This window comes from Lampris incognitus, chromosome 17 (assembly GCF_029633865.1).
Source record: "Lampris incognitus isolate fLamInc1 chromosome 17, fLamInc1.hap2, whole genome shotgun sequence".
NCBI lineage: Eukaryota > Metazoa > Chordata > Actinopteri > Lampriformes > Lampridae > Lampris > Lampris incognitus.
This window is the reverse complement of record NC_079227.1, coordinates 23,105,579-23,131,239: the sequence shown is the minus strand read 5'-3', so window position 1 is coordinate 23,131,239 and position 25,661 is coordinate 23,105,579. Positions and strand designations below refer to the sequence as shown.

The following is a 25,661-nucleotide window of genomic DNA, read 5'->3' as shown; positions in this document are numbered from 1 at the left end:
TTTTTCTACTGTGTTTTTTGCACAAATATAAAGTTGAGTGGCGGGGCATCTGGGTGGCGTGGCGGTCTATTCCATTGCCTACCAACACGGGGATCGGTGGTTCAAATGCCCGTGTTACCTCCGGCTTGGTCGGGTGTTCCTACAGACACAATTGGCCGTGTCTGCAGGTGGGAAGCCGGATGTGGGTATGTGTCCTGGTCGCTGCACCAGCGTCTCCTCTGGACAGTCAGGGTGCCTGTTCGGGGGGGGGGGGGGGCGTGATCCTCCCACGCACTACGTCCCCCTGGCAAAACTCCTCACTGTCAGGTGAAAAGAAGCTGCTGGTGACTCCACATGTATCAGAGGAGGCATGTGGTAGTCCGCAGCCCTCCCTGGATCAGCAGAGGGGGTGGAGCAGTAACCGGGATCAGAGAGCGAGGTGATTGCCCAGGTACAATTGGGGAGAAAAATGGGGGGGGGGTAGAAATGTATAGTTGAGTGTTTACCCAGACACAACAGACAGATGATGGAGAGACGGCAAGACAAAATGGTTTTGCTTGTCAAGATGGATGGATAGGCAAAGGGAAGGAGACAGGTGTCACCTAGGAGGAATGGGACTGAGAGGGCTTAGAAGACTGCTGTAAGGATAGAAAGAGAAAGAAAACACACAGACAAGGCCAAATCTACTGAATCACAGAGATATACAAAACCCTGGATCGTTAATTCATTCAGCCATGAATTCAGATAAGTGGAGAGACAGACAGATCAATAGATAAACTGTAAAGCAATGAACAGATAGACAGTAACTCGGGCAAGACAGCCAGCCAACCAGACAAAAATGGAGAGATACGCAGACAAAGTCCGATAGACAGTTATTTAGTCAGTCAGTCAGTTCAGCCCTGTGAAAAGTGGGATGTCTCATTTATATTTAATCTATTCCAATTTCTGATGCATCAATTCACCCTGTGCTAAAGGAGACAAGTAGCAGATAGCTGCAAAGACAAGGTAGGCTTAAAGATGACTTGTGTGTCTTTTTGGGGGGGGGGTTATAGACAAATAGAGACTATGAGAGAGCCATTGGGTGGGGGGCTCCACTGGGTTTAGTAAGAGAGTCGGGGGAGGAGGAGGTCTGGTTCATGTTAAAATGAGCCAGAGCTGGTGAAGGGTGAGAGTGTCAAAGGAAGGAAGGTACAGGAGGTGATGTGTGTCCGTCTGTGTACTTGTACACATGGGATACTGCACACACACACACACACACACACACACACACACACACACACACACACACACACACACACACACACACACACACACACACAGACCAGTTGTCATAGCTAACATGCTCCTTCTTGTCTCTTTGTTCAGAATGTGAAAGGAAGCATGTGAGAGAGAGAGAGAGAGAGAGAGAGAGAGAGAGAGAGAGAGAGAGAGAGAGAGAGAGAGAGAGAAAACCTGGTAAGAACATGATGCGAGGGTGCTAGAGGGTGTTTTACCTGACACGGAGGTGTGCGCTGCGGGAGTCGTTGCCTCCCACTGAGGTGACTCTGCAGGTATAGGTCCCTATGTCGCCCGACCAGGTCTGAGAGATGTGCAGGGTGCCGTCTGCATCCAGCCGCATGCGAGGAATGGACTGAGCATTGATGACCGAGCCCTCCTTCTCCCAAATGTGCCTGGAACAAAATTTCCAGGATCGTAACCATCAGCTGAGCTCTTAATGATAATGTCTTCACCATTACCAACACTGTCATCATGGTTGACAGTGTAACTGTTACCATCATCATCATCATCATCACCATCATTGTAACATAACATCTCCATTCCCTGCCTTCAGTGAAAATAATGAGCACGCCGTATCTGCCATAGATTTCCCATACACCCTTCATAGTCCTTCTTAACCTCATTCAAAGAAAGCTGATTCACTCTCTTTTTTTGGGGGGGGGATTTTACCCCCATTTTCTCCCCAGTTGTACCTGGCCAATTACTCCACTCTCCTGAGCTGTCCCGGTCGCTGCTCCACCCCCTCTGCTGATCCGGGGAGGGCTGCAGACTACCACATGCCTCCTCCGATACATGTGGAGTTGCCAGCCGTTTCTTTTCACCTGACAGTGAGGAGTTTCACCAGGGGAACGTAGCACATGGGAGGATCACGCTATTCCCCCCAGTTCCCCCTCCCCCCTGACAGGTGCCCCGACCGACCAGAGGAGGTGTTAGTGCAGTGGCCAGGACACACACCCGCAGACACGGTCAATTGTGTCTGTAGGGACGCCCGGCTAAGCCGGAGGTAACACGGGGCTCCGAAGCGGTGATCCCCGTGTTGGTAGACAACGGACTAGACTGCTACACTACCCAGGATGCCTCTACTGATTCACTCTCTTAATTTCACTTGACCGTGTCAAACACATCTAAAACACAAGCAGAACGGTTTCATAGTTAACAATGAGCTAACTATGAATTCAAGCTAGTGATCAAACCCCTTCTTTTTCTTCTTCTTTCAGCTTGTTCCCTGTTTCCCAGGGGTCGCAACAGTGGATTTGATAGTTTCCATCGGTACCCTGTGAGGGCACAGCACCGATGGTGGTCTTGTCAATCCACATAATGATTTGGCAAAATTTTATGCCAGATGCCCTTCCTGGCACAACCGCTAACCCTATGGTTGGGGGCACAGGTAAAGCGCTGGATGCCATCCCAGTATTCATGGACTCGTGCTCATGCCTGTTGCCATAGTAATATGCTTAAATTCAGCGGGTTGTCTCATCTGATCTGAGGTCATAGTCGAATGGCGATTTCAAGTTGCAGCCCCCCCGTGTGCAGGAAAGCTCACGTCTGGCTCCTAGCTGGAGGGCCAGGAACTTCTGCTCAATCCGGCACGCCAGAGAAAGGGAAGCGCCCCATGCGGAGACACTGAGAGCTCGCTCACCGCTAACGAAAACCCCGACCTGCGTGCATAACACGGTCAGCGGCGAAAGACAGTTGGAGACCATCATGTCCACCGTGCCAGACCCACGCGGGACCTGGCGAAGGCACACCGGCCCCGGAGAGGGGTGTGTGCAAGAATGGAGGACGGGGGCTATGGTGAGACCGACTTGGGGGTACGAAAGCGCAGAGGCCTGCGGCTCCCCAGCCGCGGGTGTAGAGGTGGGGGAAAAAAAGGCCAAACGCTTATTTTTTTTCCTCTCCTTCCCGATCAAATCTAGTCTATCAAATCCAATCTCGATCGAATCCAGTTTGATCTAGTGGTCAAACCTAAAGCAACCAAGTATAAAGAATATAAAGACTATCCGTTCAAGTAGCAAAAACAGCCAAAATTGGCATCTCTTCATTTTCAGAAAAAAAAAAGTATTCATGAATCACTTGCGATCCCGAACGTAATTCAACTAACTGGAACTGGGAGGTAGACAGTTTTTAGAAACTCTTCTTTCTTTCTTTTTTTTTTTTATCTTAACTTTCACGCAGACAGCTGCTTTCAATTGCGCTTTGGTTGGTTCTCGTCATTACATCTCTGGGCAAACTCTCATGCCCATTAAATCTCATTAATGAGCCATTTCATCTCTTTACTCCCACTCGTCGAGCCCATGCATCAGAACAGGCCTCCCTGTCAGAGCCCCCCGACACCTGCGAATCAAGCGGCAGATCTGCACCCATCAGAACTGCAGGGCTCCAGTGCCTCATCAGGCGGGGTCCTCTCATCTCAGCAGAAAGGGACAGAATGGCCTATTGATCGCTGTTGATGGTGGCTGTTGGCGACAGGCATTAGTTTGACAAGCTGCGGTTGTGAGCATGCCGCGTGTGCGCGCGTCGCGTCGCTTGCGCTGCAGTTCTTTGTTCAAGATGTGCAAGGGAGGCTTTCTGGTGGTAACACACACACACACACACACACACACACACACACACACACACACACACACACACACACACACACACACACACGCAGACGCAGGCTGTGTGTGTGTGTGTGTGTGCGGATAAGGCAGCTTCATGTTTGTCTCTTGAGTATGAGTGCGTTCGTGCGGTCTGCATGTGTTTGCGTGTGTGCGTGGCTGCTATTGTATATTTGTGCATGCTTGTACGTGTGCGTGTAGGTAGGGCTGTGTGTGTGTCCATGTTCAGGCATATGGATGTGACGTACCTGACAGTTACACTGGGGTCGTGTGTTACGCCACAGCTCAATACAGCCTTAGTTCCTTTGATGACACTTTGGTCCTGAGGAGGTGTGGTAATCCGTGTGCGAGCTGTGTGTGTGTGTGTGTGTGTGTGTGTGTGTGTGTGTGTGTGTGTGTGTGTGTGTGTGTAGGGGGGAGAGAAGGCAAAGGAAAACATCATTTGAGAACAGAGCACAGACAACAAAACCAGTTCATGACAAAGAAAATATGACAAAAACTTGCGAGCTTTTTTTTTTGACACTGCTTCCAATCGTAAACTCCGACAACAATTTAAAACCCATTCACACAAAAGGGCCTTGGTCGCTGAAAAGGATTTCTTCGACTTTATTTTCATGTGGCATGACCTCGTTTTTCCACATCTCCGGTAAAGAAACACTTAACAATTCTCCGTCCTCCGTTTCCACCTGCAAGATGTGTTCTTTCACTGCCACGCACCTTGACCGGAAGACTGGGGATTCATTTCAGTGCTGGCAAAGGATATTTCAGAGTATTTTTTTTTTTAAGATTATTTTTTGCCATTTTTGCCCTTATTGGGTAGGGGATAGTGAAGTGGCAGACAGGAAACAAGGGGAGAGAGATGGGTGCGAGATGTGTTGGGAAGATGGCGGCACGAATTCACGTTCGTGGCGGCCTCACCCAGTACCGGTGTGGGAAGATGGCAGCGTGAATTCACGTTTGCGGCGGCCTCACCCAGTACCGGTGTGGGAAGATGGCGGCGTGAATTCACGTTTGCTGTGGCCTCACCCAGTACCATCCATGCAGTGTCTTTGTCCACGTCTGTGTCTAAGTTTTGCCTTCGTTTGATGGCTGGGAGAGCTGGCGCTGGATCGGCTGGGAGAGCTTGGTCTGCTGTATCCTGTGGGCCCAGGGACCACGGCCCTGTCTGGAGCTGCACCCGAATAGGAAACACCGAGGGCAGTCTGACAGGACGCGGAAGCGGGGCAGGCTAAGCTAACTGCTAGCACAAGCAGACTGGCAGCTCCGATAACACTGAGCGGCGGCCTCGCCTAGCGTTGACTGAGTTTTTGGTGTCATCGTGTGGAGTGTGGGGAGGTGTGTTGAGGGTGTCTGGCTGGGAGAGCTAGCACTGGATCAGCTGGGGGAGCCTGATCTGCTGCATCCGGTGGGCCCAGGGACCATGACCCCTGCCCGGAGCTGTGCCCGAAGACCAGTAACGTGCAGTGAGGTCCATGGCTAGGTAGGCAGTAAGTACTTACCCACATGCCAGAGAGAGGCACAAGCAGACTCTGCCTCAGCAGCCTGCATTCACGAATTCTAGCTTTGGGAGCAAGCCGTCCTGAATAGGGCATGCCTTTTATTGATAAAACAACAAGTTTTACATGATTTTTTAAAAATTATTTTTACAACAATCTTAACAAATCAGCGTAATAAATAAATAAATAAATAAATAAATAAATAAATAATAGTTTTTTTGTAACTATCATGATATTCAAATTTTTTCCTTATTAGCCTGGGTGAGGCACTGCCTACCCTGACTGCACATCACTGCCAAAGGCAAACACCGAGGGCGGTCTGACAGGACGCGGAAGCGGGGCAGGCTAAGCTAACTGCTAGCCCATGCATACCGGCGGTTCCGACAGTCATCTTGGCTGGCGTTCGTTCCCTCGGACAGTGATTTTTTTGTTTAGTTTGGATATATGTGTTCTTGCAGTTCTTGTAGTTTTTGGATATGTGTTTTTGTCTTTGTGTTGCACTGCTGCGAGCTGGGGGAAACAATATTTCGTTTAATTTCCTGTACTTGCATATACATGGAATAAAGCGTTCCTGATTCAGGTCTCTGGCTGGAATCGAACCAGGGACGTTGCAGTTATTTGGCATGTGCCATAACCATTCGGCTACCACCGGCACCAATTCCGAGTACTTCTGTATTCACAACACATAACATCTGTCATACATATATGCATGCACGCAAAGCGATGCATGCGACAGGCATCTCAGCCATCTCTGACAACCACCCCCTCCCACTCACCCCAGACCACGAGGTCGGCAGCCGCCTCGTCGATCCCTCGGGAGTTGCTGGCCATGCACGTGTAGGTGCCCGCGTCAGAGATGTGCGAGGGGGAGATGAGCAGGCTCCCCGACTCCAGCAGGGTGAACCTGGGCAGCTGGACCGAGCCGCTAGCCAACACGCGCTCGCCTGTGGAGAAAGGAGAGGATTGGGGAAAAAAAATTAGAGGGACGAAAGGTAGGACATAAAAAAGTGAGCCAGAAGAAGAGACGGGGGAGGTATGGAGACAGAGGGAAGGACAGTGTGAGAGGAGATGAGGAGAAAGGGGAAAAAAGAGGGGGGAGAGAAGAGATGACTTGATTTTACTAATCTTTTATGTAAGATCTTATGCGGATGCAGATCTTAAGTGTAATTTTGCATAATGGAGGAGGGTGAAATCATAGTCGAGGATTCTGGGTGGGCATTATATGTTCAGCCTTGGAAAAAAACTATAGCTCTATGCATAATAGATGAGACACGTTCATAATCCCTGGCAGGGATGTACGTATACTTGTGCACATGTGCGCGCCTGTGTGTGTGTGTGTGTGTGTGTGTGTGTGTGTGTGTGTGTGTGTGTGAGAGAGAGAGAGAGAGAGAGAAATACCTTTCTGCCAGGTGATAGCAGGTCTAGGAGCACCTGAGGTCTCGCAGTGCAGGATGACAGACATGCCATCTATCACAGTGCTGTCTGAAGGTCCTGCTGTAATATTCGGGGCGATGCCTGAGGGTAGACACACACACACACACACACACACACACACACACACATGGTGAGTGCACAGTGGAAGAGTGAAAGTGAGAAGGTGGGAAGGGCTGGAGAGGTGAGAGAATATAAACATCCTCAGCAAGAACCCCACTTGAGAGACATTTGTATTCTGCGGCATCTCTGCTGCATCCAAGTGTTTAGTCAATGCTTTGTTCCTGCTAATGCTCTGTGGATTGACACAGCCTTCACCCCTCCACTGCCTTTCTGCTCTTTGCACTCAGACAGCCAGTTGATACAGCAAGACAGAGACGCAGAGAGAGATGCACTGGGAGAAAGGGAAAAGAGACCGAGAGAGAGGCTGACGGATGGGGGGGGGGGGTGCAGATAGACACCTAAAACTCCTGCTCATGAAAAGCAATAAATCAAAGCCTTATACGGTGACAGCCAACCAAATCATTCAAAAAGAAAAGGAAGACAAGAAGGTAAGAAGAGGAGTTTGGCATTGCCGGTATCAGGAACACAGAGCAGGGAACGAGGGAGGGCGGTGGAGAGATGAATGAGCCGAGAAGAGGTGGGTGATAAGATGAGATCTCAGAGGTAGGCAGAGAAGGAGAGCAGGCAGCGTCACAGAGAGAGAGGGGGAACAGGGGGAGCAGAAACAGGGAATTTCATGAATTCTGATAGCGCAGTGCAATGTGGAGCAAGGCTGCAAAAATGGAGACAGAGTGCGGAAAATTAGATGTCAGAAACTTGCCAGACGGCTGCCCAGCGAGACTAAAATTACGCGTGATTTTCATGTCACATCTGTGACACGTTTGTATTGGTCACAAAACATCCCCAGTCTTTCCGATGATTAGACTCGGCTAGTTAACGTGGCACAGCGGAGTATTTTCTGTGCACAATGCACACACACACACACACACACACACACACACACACACACACACACACACACACACACACACACCATACATTTAATTTCTGCTAACAGCTACCTTGTTGATTGAGAAGCAGATGCAATTATCTGTTTTTACAGGCGATTGAGCGTATTTACCAGTATTGTCAGGTAGCAGTAGACCCAGCTGAGGGCTGTTGCTTGTGAGACCAACTCTGTATTTTCTGTAGGTAACTAAAGTGCCGGGGGGTCAACTCTGTCGAATAGCTCTTAAGACCAACTGTAAATAATCAGATAGATGTGACAATAGAGATGTACCTAATGGAAAGGTTTTACGTTCTCTGCAAATTTAAGGGTAGACAAATTTGAAAATCTTTGGGGAAAATGGGGGAGAACATGGCAACTCCGCAAAGAGGACGACCAGGGACGACCCGTGTCTGCGTGGCTTTCCTCCGGGTGCTTTGGTTTCCTTCCACAGTCCAAAGATATAGGTCAGGTAAATCGGCCATACTAAATTGTCCCTAGGTGCGAATGTGTGTGTATGTGTGTGTGTGTGTGTGTGTGTGTGTGGGCCCTGTGATGGCCTGGCGGCCTGTCCAGGGTGTCTCCCCGTCTGCCGTCCGATGACTGCTGGGATAGGCTCCAGCTTCCCCGCAACCCCGAGAGCAGGATAAGCGGTTTGGATAATGGGATGGATGGGAAAATGGGTAAAATATATTATACTTTTTTTTGTTGTTGCTATTTTCCCCCTTTTTCTTCCCAATTGTATCCAGCCAGTTACCCCACTCTTCCGAGCCGTCCCGGTCGCTGCTCCACCCCCTCTGCTGATCCGGGGAGGGCTGCAGACTACCACATGCCTCCTCCCATACACGTGGAGTCGCCTGCCGCTTCTTTTCACCTGACAGTGAGGAGTTTCGACAGGGGGACGTAGCGTGTGGGAGGATCACGCTATTCCCCCCCAGTCCCCCCACCCCCCTGAACAGGCACCCCGACCGACCAGAGGAGGCACTAGTGCAGCAACCAGGACACATACCCACATCCGGCTTCCCACCTGCAGAAAGGGGCAATTGTGTCTGTAGGGACGCCCGACCAAGCTGGAGGTAACACGGGGATTCGAACGGGCGATCCCCATGTTGATAGGCAACGAAATAGACCACTACGCTACCCAGACACCCATACTTTTGAGACCTGATTTTGGTATGATACTAATTCGAAGGAAGCAATCGTTATACTCTGAATAGATTTTTTTCTTTGGCTTTTTTGTACGATAACAAACCGCACATGAATGATAATGACTGCAACGCACAACTTCTTGTGGCACCTTGTATGCACGCGGTTCATTCTTTGTTTAATGAAAGGTGTTCGAGAATGAAAACAAGGAGAGGCGTAAGATTAGACCTGATGGTATTGGTTGGACTCTAATGGTTGTACATGGTCATATTTTCTTTTCTTTATCAACATATCTGCACTCTGGTTATCCACTGCATTGTTATTATTATTACTTTCGACATCCTTGCAAACTTGTGCTCGATAATGGATGCACAGCAGTGCCTTTCTAAATAAACAGCACATTTAAAGAAAGGCGGCAATGAGGTCAAGAAGAACTAAAGCTGACTCATATCTCTCCAAGTGGCTCCTCATCAATTATAATTATAAGGAGGCACTTGAAGAGAGTTTGGCCCATCATATCTTGTTGTTTTTAAATTACCGGTGCCCTGGATCATAAGGGTCCCCGAATACATAATTCTACCTAAGTGGATGACCGGCTGAAATTACCGGTGCTCATAGGCCAAATCAAATCACTGAACTACACCAATAAATCCAGAGAGGGCCAAAGATGGCTGAGGCTGATCTGGTGGTCGAGCATGCCGGTTTCTTGAAACCACTGGTGAGTTGGCTTGGATCTCGCCTCGCACTTTGTTATCGCTCAGCATCAAAAACACCCCTTTCACTTTTTTTCAGTCTTGGTAAAAAAAAAAGAAAAAAGAAAAATAAAGTGGACTTACTGGTCACAGCAAGGTAAGTGTTGGTCTGGACTTCCCCGGCCAGGTTCCTGGCAAAGCACTGAAACATTCCTGTGTCATCAGGCAGGAGGCCGTTGACCTGCAGGCTGCCTCCCACCAGCACCCGATACCTGGGGGTCTTGACCGGGCTGATTGGCACCGCATCCTTGTACCACACTATCTCTGGCTGGGGCACTCCTGGGGAAACGGGGTTTGGTGAACATTTTTGATAGGGAATAAGAGCCATGCCTGTCTCACGTCACCCATCTATCTCCATCTAGCTGCTCATCATTCCATCTCTTAATCCATTTGTTTGTTTGTTACTCCAGGTGCAACCACAGGAAAAGAGAAAGGAGATGCTAGTTAAGCTCTTCTTTGCATGATGTTGATTGGAAAACTAATTCAAATCATAATTTGCCGTGTGAGTCATTGTCACCCAGCTGCACGGGGGAGAAAATGTGCATTGCATTTGCAGCCTTCGATGTAATTTAAAAGAAATATATCTATAAGTAGCAAGGCTAATACACAACATACTGTATATTATCCTTCACGGCATCTTCTGCAACCGTTGCGAGCCACTGCTTCGAGTGCTAGCAAGTGGTTACCCCATCCTTCTTCCTATCTCTCTGTTATGGATTTCACCTACGATGTTTGTAGTTACTATACTCACAAGCCTCACCCTTTCACTCTTATACCCCCCCCCAAAAAAACAACAACACATAACCAAACACACACACACAGATCCTTCACCTCGTGCCTGACACGGGATGTCCACCACCTTCTCCATCTCAGCAGTGATGTGTTTCTCCGGCTCCTTCACAAACTGGGGGGGCTCTGAGAGACAGAGGGAAAGAGAAAGAAAAAGATGAAAAAAGAAAGACGCAAGGATGGATGGTGACTGCTTATATAGTATAATGCTTAACACGCTGTATTACCCCCCCTTTTTTCCCTCCCCAATTGTATCCAGCCAATTACCCCACTCTTCCAAGTTGTCCTGGTCGCTGCTCCACCCCCTCTGCCGATCCGGGGAGGGCTGCAGACCACCACATGCCTCCTCCAATACATGTGGAGTCGCCCGTCGCTTCTTTTCTCCTGACAGTGAGGAGTTTCGCCAGGGGTATGTAGCGCGTGGCAGGATCACGCTATTCCCCCCAGTCCCCCCCCCCAACTGACCAGAGGAGGCGCTACTGCAGCGACCAGGACACATACCCACATCCGGCTTCCCACCCGCAGTCACGTCTGTAGGGACACCCGACCGAGCCGGAGGTAACACGGGTACAACACTTAACACGCTGTATTACTGACGGGCATGTTTGGAGAAAGAGTTCTCTCATTAGGGTCATCAAGGATGTTAATGAGGCTATTCTAATGCAAAGGTGTGATGGTTTGGCTAGACTCGCGTCACTGGGAAAATAAAGTAACGGGAGGTTCTGACGTAAGGTGCCTAAATTACCGGCTGTTAATAATAACATAGGGAAACCATATTTCCGATTGCAGTGGATTGCATTTTCAAAAGTAACCCCCTCCCCTCCCCCCTCCCCTCCCCGAGGAGAGGGATGACTCAGCTGGTGTGTATCAAGGGAGCCCACCACACCCCGCGCTTTGAAACACATCACAACCTTGGGAGACATCAAAGCGTTTCAGTGGGATGGAATCAAATCGACTGAAGCAACGCTATTAAACAGTTTCTTGAAGTCAGCCATTAGCATCCCCCCCCCCCAACCCCTCTTTTTAAGTCAATGACAACCTCCGCTCATGGCCTCAAAACTTCACAGTGATTGCTTCGCCACAGTTAAATAGTTAGCGCTACAATATTGATATGAATTTAACACTGGCTTTTTATTGCCAACTTATAAAGCTGCGGCAAACGCCCAAGGTTTTGCTGACACCTTTTCTTCCCCCCCCCTCCCCTTTCTCGGTGAATTTAGTTAACACCTAGGAAGGGCACCATTGCTGTGCCCCTGTGCAGCTTCTCTCATGGAGGCGTATGTGCCCAAGTGGCAACTCAGACATACTGCACTTCCTGATATGGCTGTGTGACATATTACTTCATCTCTGTGTCTCATTCATTTCGCTGTGCCACATTTCACAGTCAAAATGAATAAATTGTAATGCACTGTCAGAATGGTGCAATTATAGCACCAAAAAAAGCTGTTGTTTGATTTAAACATACGTATGAATGCCAATATTTTATATTATTAAGAGTCAGTTTTGCAAGCTGGCACAACTTGGATGTGGACGATTTTCCAACCAAGTGTTTATCTCAAGGCTTCAATGTCATAATATAAGAAGTAGGTCACAATTTTGTCAAACCCAGTAAAGGTAGGTCAAGAAGCTATCAACTTCTAGTCACCGTTGGGCTACTACAATATGCATCCAAGCAGGCCAAATGATCTTCTAAACAGCCACCCACGTATACAGGGGTTCAATCGACAACCAAATCTGTGTCAAAACTTGCAACAAAAAAAAAACAATCTTGGTGTTTTGTTTGTTGTTTTTTTCCCCCCCTTTTCTCCCCAATTGTACCCAGCCAATTACCCCACTCTTCCAAGCCATCCTGGTCACTGCTCCACCCCCTCTGCCGATCCGGGGAAGGCTGCAGACTACCACATGCCTCCTCCGATACATGTGGAGTCACCAGCCGCTTCTTTTCACCTGACAGTGAGGAGTTTCACCAGGGGGACATAGCGCGTGGGAGGATTGCGCTATTCCCCCCAGTTCCCCCTCCTCCTGAACAGATGCCCGACCGACCAGAGGAGGTGCTAGTGCAGCGACCAGGACACATACCCACATCCGGCTTCCCACCCGCAGATTCGGCCAATTGTGTCTGTAGGGACGCCCGACCAAGCCGGAGGTAACACGGGGATTCGAACCGGAGATCCCTGTGTTGGTAGGCAACGGAATAGATCGCCACACTACCCGGACGCCTTTGGTGTTTGTTTTGAATATTGGAAGTAATGGATGAGTTTTGCCATCAAAGATGTCACAGCGAGTGCCAGTCCCAAAACAACATTTTTAAAATCAAAATCAGTAAACTCCCCTGTGACTGACCACTCAACAGGTACTCTGAGCATGTTGAAACCAGTACGAATAACTATTTGCAAAAAAAACCCCAAAAAAAACCCAACACTATTCGAGCCGGCTCTGCACAGTAGTTATGTGAGTCGGTCGTAATATTTACCTAGTACATGCAGGTAGGCCCCGGCGCTGACTGAAGGCACACTGCTACTGCGGAGCACAGCCTCACACTCGTAGTGTCCAGCATCACTCACTACGGGGCTCAGGATGGTCAGCCGGCGGTTGTAGTCACTCAGGCCACTGGTCACCAACACGCCGTTCTTACGCCACGAGATGCTCAGCTTGATAAGCGGTCTGCAGGAACAAGCACATACAACAGATGCGCGTGAAGAGACATGCAAAGTGACAGGTGTGTTTTGCTCACTGTAGTATGTCTTGTACCGTTCCTGTGCTCTGCATGAGAGACCAGATTATCTTTTGGCAAGGTGTGTCAGCAGGCAGCGTAAAACGCTTTGCAATGTGTCAACATGCCTCCAAGGTCGAGACAACCAACACACATCTCTCTACATTCAGCTTTGTTCACCAAAGTGTGTTTAGTTAAGAATATAATACTAGTATACGAGTAAATCCTGGAAAGGTCTTATTTAATCAGTAAATCCCCGTGACACAAATACTTTCCAATGGAAACACGGAAATGAATTTAATGTGAGATGTTAGTTCCTTGAGGCTGGGTTAGAGGGATTCCTGAGGAAACGCTCGATTAATTACTGTTTCAAAGAGCTTGGTAAAGCTGGTACGAGGAGTTTCCCACTGATTATTTATCAGTCTCAGTTTAATTTTGATGACTCTATATGATTAACGCAATTCAATGAGACCATCATCAAGAGTATTAGAGATTGCTGTGTAATGGCTCTATGTCTGTGGGTCAGAATCCCCGCAAACGATTTCGGGGCAAACAGACGAGACACACAGTCCCAATTACAGATATATATATATATTACCTCATCGCTTTATATCTTGCAAACAATTTGTTTTTCCAAACACCGCTCATCTCTCATTTTTCTCTTCAGGACAAGTGCACAAACTATTAAGAATATGCAGTGCAACTTTGCACCAATTAGGTCATTCTTCCACAAAAACACTGATGTGTTTCACTATAGCGTTGTGCAAAGTCGACGAAAAAATTCGGAATTCCTCATAGCAGCGTTACTGTCTATGCAACGAATGAAAATACATCGACAACATGAATGACAAGCAAAATCCACAGCAGGTTTGGAAAACAACTGTGCAGGACGGCATGAGGCTTCAGTACGAGCGTGTTTACCTGGCGTTGGCCACACACTCCATGGTGACTTCTGAGGTACCCGTGACCACACTGGTATTCCTGGGAGGGATGATGATGGTGGGGGCGATGGGGTCTGCTGGACCACCCACATCTAGACGGGGAGACACAAGTTGATCAGACACACACACACACACACACACACACACAAAGACACAAATACCCAAACGCACGGTTGAAGGAACGTTGAAAAAACATGCGATAGATGCACTGATGCCATAGGTACCTTCTACCGCAGGATCAAGTCACTTTATCTAACAGAGAGGACAAGCTGAGTCCAACATGAGACTTACTAGTGGTGCTTTTTTCTGGAGGAGGGCAATACACTTCATTTCATGCCAGTGTACACTGTGGGTGCTCATCCATGTGACGTATTAGATGTGACCGCTTTATATATCTGTGTTCTGACTGAGAGATGAGCTGAATAGGACAGGACAGTGCACTTGCTCCCAGTAATAAGGTGTGTGCTGGGGAACCAGTGCATAGATGGAAAGAAAAAATAAATAACCTACTCGGCCAACACTGACGTTACGGAAAACCTGACGGTCAAACTTATGAGTCGTGTATGTTTATACCACATGTGTGTACAGTTTTTGTTTTTATGTATGAATATATGCAAATGTTCAAATGAGTCAATTTGTGTTTGTGTGTGTGTGAGAGAGAGAGAGAGAGAGAGAGAGAGAGGAAGAAGAGGGGGGAGAGGGAAAGAGATAATCAGAGAAAGAGGAGGGAGCGAGAGATAGAGTGAGGTAGAGAGGGAAAGAGATAATCAGAGGGAGATAGAGTGAGGGAGAATGAGAGATAGAGCGAGGGAAATATAATCAGAGCGAAACAGAGAGAGAGAATGACAGAGCGAGGGAGAGAGATAGGGAAAGAACCAGAGAGAGAGACAGAAAGAGACAGAGAGAGATAGGGAGCGAGGGAAAGAAATAATCAGAGAAAGACAGAGCGAGGGAGAGAGAGAGAAGGAAAGAGAATCGAAGAGAGAGAGTGTGTGTGTGTGTTTGTGTGTACGTGTGTTAAATACAGAGTCCCGAGCAGTGAAGCGTCTTGAGATGTGCATCTCTGTGATAAACATATGCTGATACATCAATCCCAGCATGCTCTAGGGGTGTGCTTGTGGCTGCACATGTCAATTGCAGCTTGAGGGGCTGTCATGGCTCAATCTTACCAATCCTTGGCATTGAATGACACACTTAAATACATATACATGTGGGTGTGCGTGCACACACACACACACACACACACACACACACACACACACACACACACACACACACACACACACACACACACACGGCTTGCACAAGGCCAAGGCTAGAAGAAAATATCCTGCAAAGATTATCTGATGTATTTCCGAATACTCGGAGCGTGAGCTGTGTTTAAAATTGCCCAACATTTGACAGAAGTAATAAACTCTATATTATTTCAATTTAAATCATGTCAAGGACAAAACAGCCTTCCTTACTGACTGCTGAACTTAGACACAAAGCATTTAGGTCCCTATTTAAAACATGTTGTATTATGTAATTTGCACCTGATATGCTCTCTGGGTAATTCTGTGTATTACAGCTGGCCCGGTCTGGCTGAGATCTACATGCGAGCCAGACCCCTGCAGGGGATCTGTCAGATTCGATCACATTTTAATCGCAATGTGCCCTGTGTGCATTTACATCTTGCATTATGTGCATGATGAGATATATAGATCCATATTGCATTTTAACACCAGGTATAAACGGGTTTTTAACTCTGTCACAAACAGGAAAACTAAGATGTGACAGGGCTGGGATTCTCTGAAGCTGTCGCTGGGCCCCCCCCCCCCTATTCTTTTCTGTCTCAAAGAATTAGACAGTGTGACTGCAAAAAGGGTGGCTTTTGGGAAATTTAGCATCAGGGATATCACTGCTGGAACAGCTGCTGTAGCATACAGATACTGACAGAAACACACAGCGGATACTCACACTTGTGCACCAAAGACCAAATATGTGCACACACACACACACACACACACACACACACACACACACACACACACACACACACACACACACACACACAGAGGCCTCAATGGAGGATGCACAGCCCTTCCTAGTGGTTGTTGGAACAGCTTGGACATTGCTGTGTGTGTGTTAGTACATTTGTGTATTTGTGTGTGGGTGGTTGTATGTGTTGGGAACGTGCAGTTGTACATACACACTAATGCAGGACATGAACCATCAAGTCATGTTGAGTTGAGACCCTCATACTACCCCTCTACCTAAAGTGAACTAGCTATAACATGCAGCCCCCCCATTCCTCCTTCCATGAATCAATGTGTGCGTTTCAGTGCTGGTATAATCAATTCTGCTGCTTTTTTCTGTGTGTGCCGCGGGCTATGTCTGCTCCCTGGTATTGTCAACTCTGATATCTCCCCCAGTACCTGACTGCTTATCATTCACTTCCACAGTGCACCATAATCTACCATCTACGCTAGCGTCGCTCTTACGAGTCATTCTGCCCAGCTGCAGCCCACTGGTTGGCTCTGACTTGTAAAGGGCAACACGCCTGTCTGAGGCTGCCGGTTTCTGCTGCCGTCTCTATCTGCACATTACCCTAATGCCGGTTGTAGCTTGTTTCAACGGCAGCTGAGCATTTTCACATTTGGTGTTGAAGATCTGGTAGCAGTAGATATGACCAAAATCAAATTTTATGAGTCCAGGCCTAGAAGCTTCCTGTGGTGATCGAATGGTACGACACACACTCACTTAATGCATGCAACCACAGCCGATGTTAATAATATTAAATTCAAGAGGTGCTGCAAATACGCTACTACTCACTTTCCACAGACAAAGTGATGGGTTGGCTGGTCTTGTTCTCTCCGTTCTTGTCGTTTACTGCCTGGACATAGTAGCGCCCAGCATCCGGCGCCACCGTGGAGAGGATAACCAGCGTGTTATCCAGGGTGATGGCACTGAGGAAAGGACAAACCATGAGACAGAAATAAAAAAAACTTTTAATTTTTTTTTCTTGGTGCAGTAGCGAAACCTGGGGAGCACCCAAAGAGATGGGGAAGAGAGAGAGAGAGAGAGAGAGAGAGAGAGAGAGAGAGAGAGAGAGAGAGAGAGAGAGAAGAAGAAGCTCTCAAATATACAATTAAAGCCATACAGAATATAAAATGCAACCCCCTGAGATTTATTATCCACACCGAACAATGTTTTGTCTCACAAGACGCTTTGTTGGTTCATCATCAGGGGCATCACGATGGAGCAGCTCTTTTTTAAGTCATGTTCAAGCTCCATGTCCACAAACATCCACACTTTTGAACAATCCAGGTTCGGATGTGCTGTTCATCCTCTGGTGTGAACTCCAGTGTGGAAGGAGACAGGTAAAAAGAGAATTTTTCTACAGGTAACAACTAAATATTAAATGATCAGTCTTACACCTGAGAAAGCAGAAACACAGCCAGAGATAGGTCAACGGCTCCAACATGATAAGTGAATGGCAAGTCCTTCAGTCTGCTGTACCTCCAGGATGCCCCGTGCTTCAACATCCTTTCAACTAACCAAAGGGGGGGCGTCCGGATAGCGAAGCGGCCTATTCGGTTGCTTACCAACGTACGATTCGCTGGTTCGAATCCCCGTGTTATCTTTGGCTTGGTTGGGCGTCTCTACAGACACAATTGGCCGTGTCTGCGGGTGGGAAGCCAGATGCGGGTGAGTGTTCTGGTCGCTGCACTAGCGCCTCCTCTGGTCGGCCAGGGAGCCTATTCAGGGGGAGGGGGAACTGGGGGGAATAGCATGATCCTCCCATGCGTTACGTTCCCCTGGTGAAACTCCTCACTGTCAGGTGGAAAGAAGCGGCTGGCAACGCCACATGTATGGGAGGAGGCATGTGGTAGTCTGCAGCCCTCCCCGGCTCGGCAGAGGGGGTGGAGCAACGACCGAGATGGCTCAGAAGAGTGGGGTAATTGGCCAGATACAATTGGCAAGAAAAAGCGGGGGGGGGACTAACCAAATGTGGTTGGTTGTTGGTGCCCTCATTCAAGATCAACGGGCTCCGAAAAGGATTATGATTGGATTTTGACCCTTATCTTCAACGTTTGTGTGACTGTGTCTATATGTTTTTTTTTCCCCTCCGTTTTTCTCCCCAATTGTATCTGGCCATTTACCCCACTCTTCCGAGTCGTACCGGTCACTGCTCCACCCCCTCTGCCGATCCGGGAAGGGCTGCAGACTACCACATGCCTCCTCTGATACATGTGGTATCTTTTCACCTGACAGTGAGGAGTTTCTCCAGGGGGACGTAGCGCATGGGAGGATCATGCTATTCCCCCCAGTTCCCCCTCCCCCCTGAACAGGCGCCCCGACCGACCAGAGGAGGCGCTAGTGCAGCGACCAGGACACATACCCACATCCGGCTTCCCACCCGCAGACATGAACAATTGTGTCTGTAGGGACGCCCGACCAAGCGGGAGGTAACACGGGGATTCGAACCAGGATCCCCGTGTTGGTAGGCAACGGAATAGACTGCTACGCCACCCGGACGCCCCATACACATTTGAATGTCTTTTTATTGCCTTATGTTGCTTTTATGCTGTTTGAAATGCCTCGTTGTTGAAATGTGTTATACAGATAAATTTGCCTTGCCTAATTGGGTCTATATAGTGGGGGTCTTGTGGTGTGACATGCTCTGCAGAAGGGCATTATGCAATTTCAGATTTTAACTATGCTGCTTGGGAAGCAGCGGCTTTATTGATTTAAAATGTGTAAGCAATGTTTTGGTGCTGACTCTGCAAAGAATATTGACAATGTGCCTTCCCCGCCTGTATGGGCCCATCTAAAATATGGTGGCCCTGCATAACAACCTCAACATTTTTTATTTGCTAGTTGTACCCTTTGCCCTTTCAAGTTACGCACTAATGTATTTTGGCGAGAGGCAATTTTTGGCAATGAACAATCAAGTATCGCAGGTTGCCGCTCGTTGGAGAAAGGCTCGAAGAAGTAAGCTGTGATCCATTTTTCAGCAAGTGCTCCTCGGGGGGGGGGGGGTCGGGGCAAATACTTGTCCTGTTGTCTCTATTATATTCTCCCCAGGGCCCTCCCCTCGTCAATGTGCCGACAAGCCGGGCAAAAACGCTCAAGTCCTTTGGCCTCCTCCCGCTCCCCGCCCAGCCGGCCTATTACCACCCCGGCTGTGTTTACAATCAATGTTTTCTTATTATCGCTGCCTGTTCAACAATCTGCAGGGTGTTTCGACCGGCTGCGTTTCCTTCCACCCTTCATCCACCTCCCTCTGTATGTGGCCTCACACCACTCTCGCCATGCCCACATCCCATTCCCCCCCCCCCCCTCCTCCCCTGTCGGACTCCATCTGCCCAGGCACTGAATACTGATGTGGTCACGTGGAGATGCTCCTTCGTATTCTGCCCTGACACACACACACACACACACACACACACACACACACACACACACACACACACACACACACACACACACACACACACACACACACACACGGGTACAGTCACACTGCGCAAAAGCACACATTTTGTGAGGAAAAACAACCCGCACACAGACAATACATATCCAAGAAACACACAGATGCACACGTTACGCTTGTATTTGTTATATGTATGAGGGCAGTACATGTTGTGTACATTCACACCAAAAAAAGTACACATATGTGACAAGTGCAACTACTATTAAGAAACACTTTCAGACAAGGACCCATCAAGAGGTGTGCTTTTCGGAGAAGAGCTGCCACTTTTGTCTGATTTCTCATTTCCTGTTTGATGTGTTCTTCAGTGCGCTGTGGGAATATTTGTTCTTTATGGATCAGCAGTGCACACTTGTCTGGTTTAACCTGTAGGTATTTCCTCAGAGTCAAACAAACAATTGACACAACATAAAGCACCACGCTCCCATGGTCTGAGTCGGAATATTCTCCTCCCCCACGAGAACCAGTCCACATTTCTACAGATACTGGTCAATACTATACAGCCTTTTTTCCCATGCCTTCCTTTATTTTTTTTTGTTGGTGTTTTCCCCCCTTTTTCTCCCCAACTGTATGCGACCAATCACCCCACTCTTCCGAGCCGTCCCGGTCGCCGCTCCACCCTCTCTGCCGATCCGGGGAGGGCTGCAGACTACCACATGCCTCCTCTGATACATGTGGCGTCGCCAGCCACTTGAGGAGTTTCACCAGGGGGGGACGTAGCACGTGGAGGGATCACGCTATTCCCCCCTGGTTCCCCCGCCCTCCCCCCTGAACAGGTGCCTCGACTGACCAGAGGAGGCGCTAGTGCAGCGACCAGGACGCATACCCAAATCCGGCTTCCCACCCGCAGACACGGCCAATTGTGTTTGTAGGGACACTCGACCAAGCCGGAGGTAACACGGGGATTCGAACCGGCGATCCCCATGTTGGTAGGCAATGGAATAGACTGCTACACTACCCGGATGCCACACTATGTCTTCCTTTATGAAGTGATGTTCCAACCTCCCGCTCATGCTCATCAACTGATATTTGCATGGAACAAGACTTAATGAGGTTCACAAGGCAAAGCTGAACCTCTTCATCTGGCTGGACTGCTTTGGCACCCTCCACCCAACAACAACACCAAGCCCAAAAGAAACAAATGTCTTGAATGCTGGCAGTAGTAATGACAATAGTCCTTAGTAATCATTATGCATTGTTGAAAAAAAATTGTTGGCTCTGGATAAATGGTAAGATGACATCATGCCGATGGTTGCATCGTGGAGGGCAAAAACATCGTGTGCCTTTTTCCAACGCAGCTGGCCGTTTCCTTTTTCACCACTCCTTCACTCTGCACTCCACACCTCCGCCCACTCTCCACCCTATTCTGCACGGTGCTATAGTAAGAATGGCTACAAGAACCTGCTGGGCCCCATTACGGGAGCTGAGGGGCTAATGAGAATTCAGGCAGGGGGGAGGGGAGCACAAAATGAAAATTGGGGGGGGGGTGTATACAAATTTACACATTAGCACATACTGTATACATTATGTGTTGGAATGCGTGCAGATATTTGTGCATTTGTGCACACACACACACACAGAAACATGTATAAAGGTTAATGGGGGGGCCTACGGTTTCTAAAACTCTCATTATATTATCTCCATTTGATGCAGGCTGCCACAACAGCACATTCAACGGGATAAAGGCAGAGTGTTTAAGACAGTTACTATATTGCTGTACCATAAGCCTTAATGATGGAGATCATCTGGACTGATTGATTTTTTTTAAATATCTCTGAGTGGGCCCCAGCTGTGGGCTCATTTGGGATTCTCCATGCATGCTGAGACTGAAAACAGTCTTCCTGAAGGGACTGGCAAGCCTCAATGGCTGCAGCTTATGATCTGTGGTAAATATTTAATACTAGCTTGCTGGCGCGGTGACATCCCTGACGCCTGGTCATGAATTATGGATCCCCCTCAGGGCCGTGGGGCTGAGCGGAAGTGTCCGTAGCACTAAATGAATCCCGAGCGATTCCGCGGGACCTTTCTAAAATGGGGACATGACTCGGAGCTTAACTTCCTGAGCTGTCACTGGAGAAACTGTTGAGGATGAATATAGAGTGCTACTAAGTTATGGGAGGCAGAGCTATACAATGACCTATCATAAGAAGACAGTAAATCCTTTTTCGGGATAGTGGCAGGCACTGCAGGAGCTGCGGTGCTTGCTCCACCGTCTGAGCGGTATCTACACTTTTCATTCTCTTTTCCCTCTCTTACTCCAGTGGCCAAACATTTCCCATACTTATTTATACAATCCAAACAGCTGTGTCATGAGACGCTCTGCCTCCATGCAGACAAACACATCATATACAACTTTTTCACCAATGTTCTTCTCAGTTGTTCACTACATGCACCATGTCAAGCTCTCACCCACGTTAATGTGTCCGCTATGTGATTTTCGGCTGGACAGGCCGGCGGTCCAGCACTACAAACATGAATGCCCCTGACTGAGGGACTGACTGACTGAGTGATCATGTTTGACATGATTGGGCCTCTGGATCAGGTGACCAACAACGTCAATGAAGCTACACAATTGGTTGGCTGAGTGCCGAGAGGCATGAGGGAGAGTGCGCAGTTAAAGCTGGGGTACACAGTTGTTGTTTTTGGGGTTTTTTTAGGGCAGCATTGGGCAAAAATTCCATAATAACCTTTCAGCATATTGTAACTCAAGTGGTCTGAGAGAAAACTAGACTTCTGCACCTCCTCTTGGCTCTGTATTCAGGCTTTAGAGAAATCTAGCCCGGGACAGAAGATTTTAGCTAGTCACAGGTCATTTCAGAGAGAGGACAATATATACTGACTGTTATACAAATGCAGATGCGTGTGTATGCAATCAAATTGTGTCCGCACTGCCCCACCGGTCGCTTGTGGTTGGTTTCACATCTCCATCATCCCAAAAAAACGGGAAATTCCTGCGGTTCTCATTCCAGGGAGTACAGTATCAATACAACCATCTACCATCTGACTACTCGCTGGCTCCACACACTTTTTTCCAAATGTGTGGAGATGGCTCTGGAGCCGTTACGCAGGAAAGGGATGAGAGTATTGTTTTATCGGGACGACGTGCTCTTGCTGGTTTGCTCCAGAGAGGAAGCCACCTTGCAGACGACAGAATTGGGTGCCGCATCTGTCAAGCTTGAGCTTCACAATACATCGGAAAAAACGTTCTCTGCTTCCCTCTCATGTTGTAATTTATCTGGGAGTGGAGTTGAACTCAGTCAGCATGAGAGTGAAACTCTCACAGTAGAGAGTGGAGGCGCTGATGGCCCTTCTCCGCCATGTCACACCTCACAAGGTGGTGACAGCTTTCTCTGTCATGCAACTGCTGGGAATGATGGCGGTGGGGCACATCGTGATTCCCCTGGGCCTCCTATACATGAGGAGGCTGCAGAAGTGGTTCATTCACCAGCACATCGACCCTATGCATCAGCAGAGACGCGTGATTTACATTCTTCCCTCCATACGTTCAGATTTAGCCTACTGGAAAGATTCTCACACCCTGTCATTGGGGGGACCGCTAGGCAGAGCCATGTCGTACATCTCGGTATTCACAGATGTATTTCTCTCAGGGTGGGGAGGAACGTACTTGTCTCAGGTGGTTGGGGGACAGTGGCCAGCTCATGTCTCGCCACATAAACGTGCTGGAGATACTCACAGTGTGGACAGTAGTCCAGCATTTTGCCCTGCTGCTGCAGAACCAACATGTGCTGATTTGCATAGACAACAAAGCCAAACAGCATGCGCAGGGACTCGAACAGTACAAATGGGGTGATCACCACCATTTTGGGGACATCCAGCGGGTGGACGGGCACCTGATGGTATCCACGGATGAGGTCCACTTTGAAAAAGATGAGTTTTCCAACCATGTGGGCAGAAAAGTCCTGGATGTGTGGGACTGGGTAGCGGTCTGGTGTTGTTGCATTGTTAAGGCAGCGGTAATCACCGCACGGGCACCGCCTGCTGCCAGGCTTCGGGATGATGTGGAGGGGTGAAGCCCACGGGCTGTTGGAGCAGCGAATGATGCCGAGGCGCTCCATATTCTCAAACTCCTCCCTGGCGGCGGTGAGCTCGGCCAGGTCAAGACGCTGAGCCCGAACACAGATCGGTGGGCAAGTGGTGGCAATGTGATGCTCCACTCTGTGCTTGGCGGTAGCTTGAGAGAAACGGCATTAGTCGTCCTGCTCGTGAAGAGCTGTGTCCAGAACCATCCAGTAGACAAACGTTGGGGTCACCAGTGTGGAAGCTGCGAGAAAACAGAAATGAACAACTTCTGTCTTTGACTACACGAACGCGTGTGTCGTTTATTTTCCTTTTCACAACCCCACCTCAACACCACGGCGCTGCGTTACCATGGCTACACCCTGCGCCCTTAAAGTGAGCCAGTCAACTTAATTCAAAACAACGAGCTATGGCGAATTATGTCCATCAGTCCACTACAACATTCAATTTAGAATATTTTCACCACTTTACCTTGCCGTTAGACAGCCCTTTTTTCGGCACTACATTTTCTCAACCATAGAATTTCCGTACGCCTACGCATAAGCGCAGCTGTGCCGTGCCGTGCCCTGCATTACGCTGCCCACAGATCAGCTGCTTGGGTCAGAAAGTGCTGTTGTGATATCAGACTGAAATCAAACTCCACTTTTCAAAAGATTTCAACGATGGCGTATGCTTGTGCTTTTCCGGGCTGTTCAAACAAAGACGTGTCCTGGTCACCATTTCGATTTCACCATCTTCTGCTGAGGGATATTAGCCTTAGACAGCTGTGGCAAGTTGCACTGGATATAGACATCAACCCTCCAGCCGCAACTCCGTGTTTGCATTGATCGTTTTTCTGAAGAGGATTATGTTAAACCACTGCCAAATAAGCTAGATAGACACTTACTGAAGAGCACTGTTATAACCCACAGTTAAAAAGAAGTCAGCTGGTGGCAGGGCCTTTTCCTATTGGGCCCCGTTCTTGTGGAATAACCTGCCTGCTGCCGTTAGACAGTCAGCCTGTTGAGTCCTTTAAATCCAAACTTAAAACTCATCTTTTTACCTTAACCTACAATTAGTTGCCTTTAAATTGAGTTCTTCACAACCTGTACTGCATGACGGGTCAGTTTCTGTCTCAATGAATTTACCAAGCACTGTTCTGCCCACGAGATTATAGCACATAGATTATTGATTAATGCAAAATGTTCTCTTCTCTCACGTCTTTTCTCTCTGTGTGAATGATGTCTTCTCCTTTCTCTTCTTCTGTGTGTGTGAATGGTGTGGTGTGAGTCTCCCCTGTGTGCATGTGCAGTCTGTCCTCCTCCCAGGTTTCCATGGTGATGGTGGTCGCGTGGCTCAGGTCCTGGGCTGTTCCGGTGGCATCTGGACACAGTTTGGCATCCTCCTCATTATATTTTCTATATATTTTATAATTTCATTATAATTCTGTTATCCTCTTTGTACTCGTATTCTGTAAATTGTGTTTTATTCTGTACACACAACATTTGAAGCACCTCTGTCCATCTTGGGAGGAGAGATCCCTCCTCTGTTGCTCTCCCTGAGTTTTCTTCCTATTTTTTCTCCCTGTTAAAGGGTTTTTTAGGGAGTGGTCCCTTATCCAGTGCGAGGGTCTAAGGACAGGATGTTGTACTGCCCTAAAGCCCACTAAGGAACATTTTTAATTTGTGATAATGGGCTACACTGTCTTTACTTGACTTGACACTGCTGTACCCAATAGCGCTAATTACCTACAAATATTTTGTGAATTCGCCAGCGAGTGTTTGTCAAAGTCATTATTTGGGGTGCTTTAACTGTGCCCTCTCCCTCATGCCTCTCCGTGCTCGGCCGACTAATCGTGTAACTTCAGTGACGTTGTTGATCACCTGATCCAGCAGCCCAATCGTGTCAAACACGATCAGTCAGTCAGTCAGTCAGTCAGTCAGTAAGAGACATTTGGGTTTGTGGGGTTGGCCTGCTGGTCTGGTCCAGCCAATAGATATAAACAAACAAACAAATACATCCATACATACATACATACATACATACAGTGCATCT

General features: G+C 48.3%; 1 protein-coding gene across 1 annotated transcript in view; it reads right to left on the bottom strand.

Moving 5' to 3' along the window:
* sdk2b (sidekick cell adhesion molecule 2b) overlaps positions 1–25,661 on the bottom strand; it is a 114,324-nt gene that overhangs the window by 49,633 nt on the left and 39,030 nt on the right. The window contains exons 4-12 of the mRNA XM_056297183.1: positions 16,928–17,061; positions 14,094–14,205; positions 12,933–13,123; positions 10,502–10,585; positions 9,755–9,949; positions 6,752–6,868; positions 6,130–6,297; positions 4,106–4,208; positions 1,473–1,649 (exon numbers count right to left, since the gene is read on the bottom strand). Of these exons, the coding sequence (XP_056153158.1) occupies positions 1,473–1,649; positions 4,106–4,208; positions 6,130–6,297; positions 6,752–6,868; positions 9,755–9,949; positions 10,502–10,585; positions 12,933–13,123; positions 14,094–14,205; positions 16,928–17,061 (1,281 nt within the window). The remainder of the gene's footprint in view (positions 1–1,472; positions 1,650–4,105; positions 4,209–6,129; positions 6,298–6,751; positions 6,869–9,754; positions 9,950–10,501; positions 10,586–12,932; positions 13,124–14,093; positions 14,206–16,927; positions 17,062–25,661) is intronic.